Source organism: Loxodonta africana, chromosome 4, assembly GCF_030014295.1.
Source record: "Loxodonta africana isolate mLoxAfr1 chromosome 4, mLoxAfr1.hap2, whole genome shotgun sequence".
Lineage (NCBI taxonomy): Eukaryota > Metazoa > Chordata > Mammalia > Proboscidea > Elephantidae > Loxodonta > Loxodonta africana.
This window is the reverse complement of record NC_087345.1, coordinates 136675169-136677436: the sequence shown is the minus strand read 5'-3', so window position 1 is coordinate 136677436 and position 2268 is coordinate 136675169. Positions and strand designations below refer to the sequence as shown.

The window sequence follows — 2268 nt, the reverse complement described above, 5'->3', positions numbered from 1 at the left end:
GAGGCAGGCTACACCCCCCAAGAAAACTCCCCTTTCATCTAATTGATTCCTCATAGCAGATCTCATCATGGAGGTGATTACAGTATGTTACGTTATGGAAGAACAATCCATCCAATGTCTGCCAAATTACTGAGAAACACTGCCTAGCCAAGTAGACACATAACATTAACTATCACACCTGGATTCATACGTCGTACATTCCATGTTCGATTATTAATGGATGTTTGCAGCTTTTCTTCTCATTTTGAGTTGTGCCACATCAGAAAATGAAGGTCCTGAAAGCTTGTCTCCATCTAAGTCGTTAAACTCAACCCTACTTTGAGGAGGCAGCTCTCCTCAGTTACACTTTGAGTGCCTTCCAACCTGGGGGCTCATCTTCCGGCACTGTATCAGACAAGGTTCCACTGCTATTCATAAGGTTTTCACTGGCTAATTCTTTTTTCTTTTTTTTTCAAATGACACAGGTCTTTAATTTTCAAACTGCAAAACAGGTACAAAGATTAGTCTGTCCTGGTTCACACAGTACAGCCCAAACTACTCTAAAGACCTGATTCTAACATTCGCACAACACCCCCAGGATTAAGGAAGGGTCATGAGTCATAGACTTTCTAAGGTAATTCTTTTAATTAAAATCCATAGAGAAGAAATGTTTATAAATTTATAAGAAATTATAAATTTATAAATAAAAAAACTTACAAATTCATAAAGAAGAGCTGTTTAAGCACGAAGTTTCCCTCTAAATTAAGGAATTATAAACTATGCAAATCTGCCTCATGTGATTTAGGAGGAAAACAAAAATTATACTTAATGTGTAAGTAAGTACAATAGTGGTATTAACTTCTGGTATTTAAATGATCCTGAAAGCTGTTGAGTGTAAACATTATCAAACTTTTCTGTTTTTGCTTCTGGCTGAGAATGGAAAAGGGGAATGAGGCTTTTATAAAGTGACTGAAGAATTCTTCACATGGTTTCTTGTGACCATTTGTAGAGTGTACTGTTTTTGTCTCTAGAGTCCAAAGACAAGACAAGAGTCTCTAATTTGAAATTAGAAAGAATCTGCTGCTCTGCTAGATGTTACCATAAACCTTCGATGGAGGATTTCCCAGTATGAGGTTACAAATGGCATTTCGGAAAGAGCCAAGAATGTGAACTTTCACATCAGCCAAAACTATCCGTGTCCTTGTCACATCCTTTATGGTGAATTTGGTTTTTCTTCTTTTGCCAGCAGTTCATCCAACTGCCCTTGAGAGATGGTTTCCTTTTAAAGGCTTAACATCTGTAATTTCAAAAGACTCCTCTAGGAAGTAGCTGTCCAACCTGATGAGGGTGGGTGCATCCTCCACCTGAAATCCCAGAAAAAAGGCTTTCACAAAATGACCTGCTTCTGTCTGAGTACTAACACTCTTGGTTTCTTTACAAGTCCTGATTTCTACATTCCTGGATTTCAAGTTAAAACGTATCTGAAGTCCCATATGCTCTACAACAGGAGTAAATACCTTCTAGTTCTCTTTCAATGGTGGGTATCTGTTAGCTGGGAGTGGAATTTTCCCTATTTCTTCTTTCCCACCCAGGAGCCTGTCCCAGGAGAGGGGTGGGAAGAGCGGGCCTCCTCCGTGTCCATGTGACCCAGGTCTCCGCTCCCTCTGATGCCAACAGCTGCTTAGCCTGCCATTTCTTCGCCTGCCGGCTACGCTTGTGAGTGATATGGATGAAACCCTGCTCAGCCGGGTGTCCTGTGCCTCCATCTTGCCTTCCATCCCTAGGAATCTCCAGCCCCTCAGGCACTTCCGCCTACCAACACATGCGCAGCCGCACCTCACAGGCCTACTCCGACAGACCCTGCGAGTGCCACCTTACCGGCTAATTCTTTTCAGAAGTGGACCACTGGGTCCTTCTTCCTAGTTGATCTTAGTCTGGAAGCTCAGCTGAAACCTGTCTGCCATGGGTGACCCTGCTGGTATTTGAACACCAGCAGCATAGCTTCCAGCATCACAGCAACACACAAGTCCCCACAGTGTGACAAACTGGCAGATGCATGAGGGCATAAAAGTGTTGAAAATCAAAGATGTCACCTTGAGGACTAAGGTGCACCTGACCCAAGCCATGGTGTTTCAATCCCCTCATATGCATGTGAAAGCAGGACAGTGAACAAGGAAGACTGAAGAAAAATTGACGCCTTTGAATTGCAGTGTTGGTGAAGAATATTGATTATAGCAAGGACTACCAAAAGAACAAACAAATCTGTTTTGGAAGAAGTACACCCAGATT

The 2268-nt window shown here is 42.3% G+C and overlaps 1 protein-coding gene across 1 annotated transcript; it reads right to left on the bottom strand.

Moving 5' to 3' along the window:
- Positions 1-940: 940 nt before the first annotated feature.
- On the bottom strand, positions 941-1848 carry LOC100667784 (RNA-binding protein PNO1). Its single transcript, XM_010590812.3, is given in 4 exon segments — positions 941-1600; positions 1603-1636; positions 1639-1724; positions 1727-1848. Coding segments are annotated over 4 exon segments (684 nt in total). The 5' UTR covers positions 1758-1848; the 3' UTR covers positions 941-1067.
- Between the last annotated feature and the right edge of the window lie 420 nt (positions 1849-2268).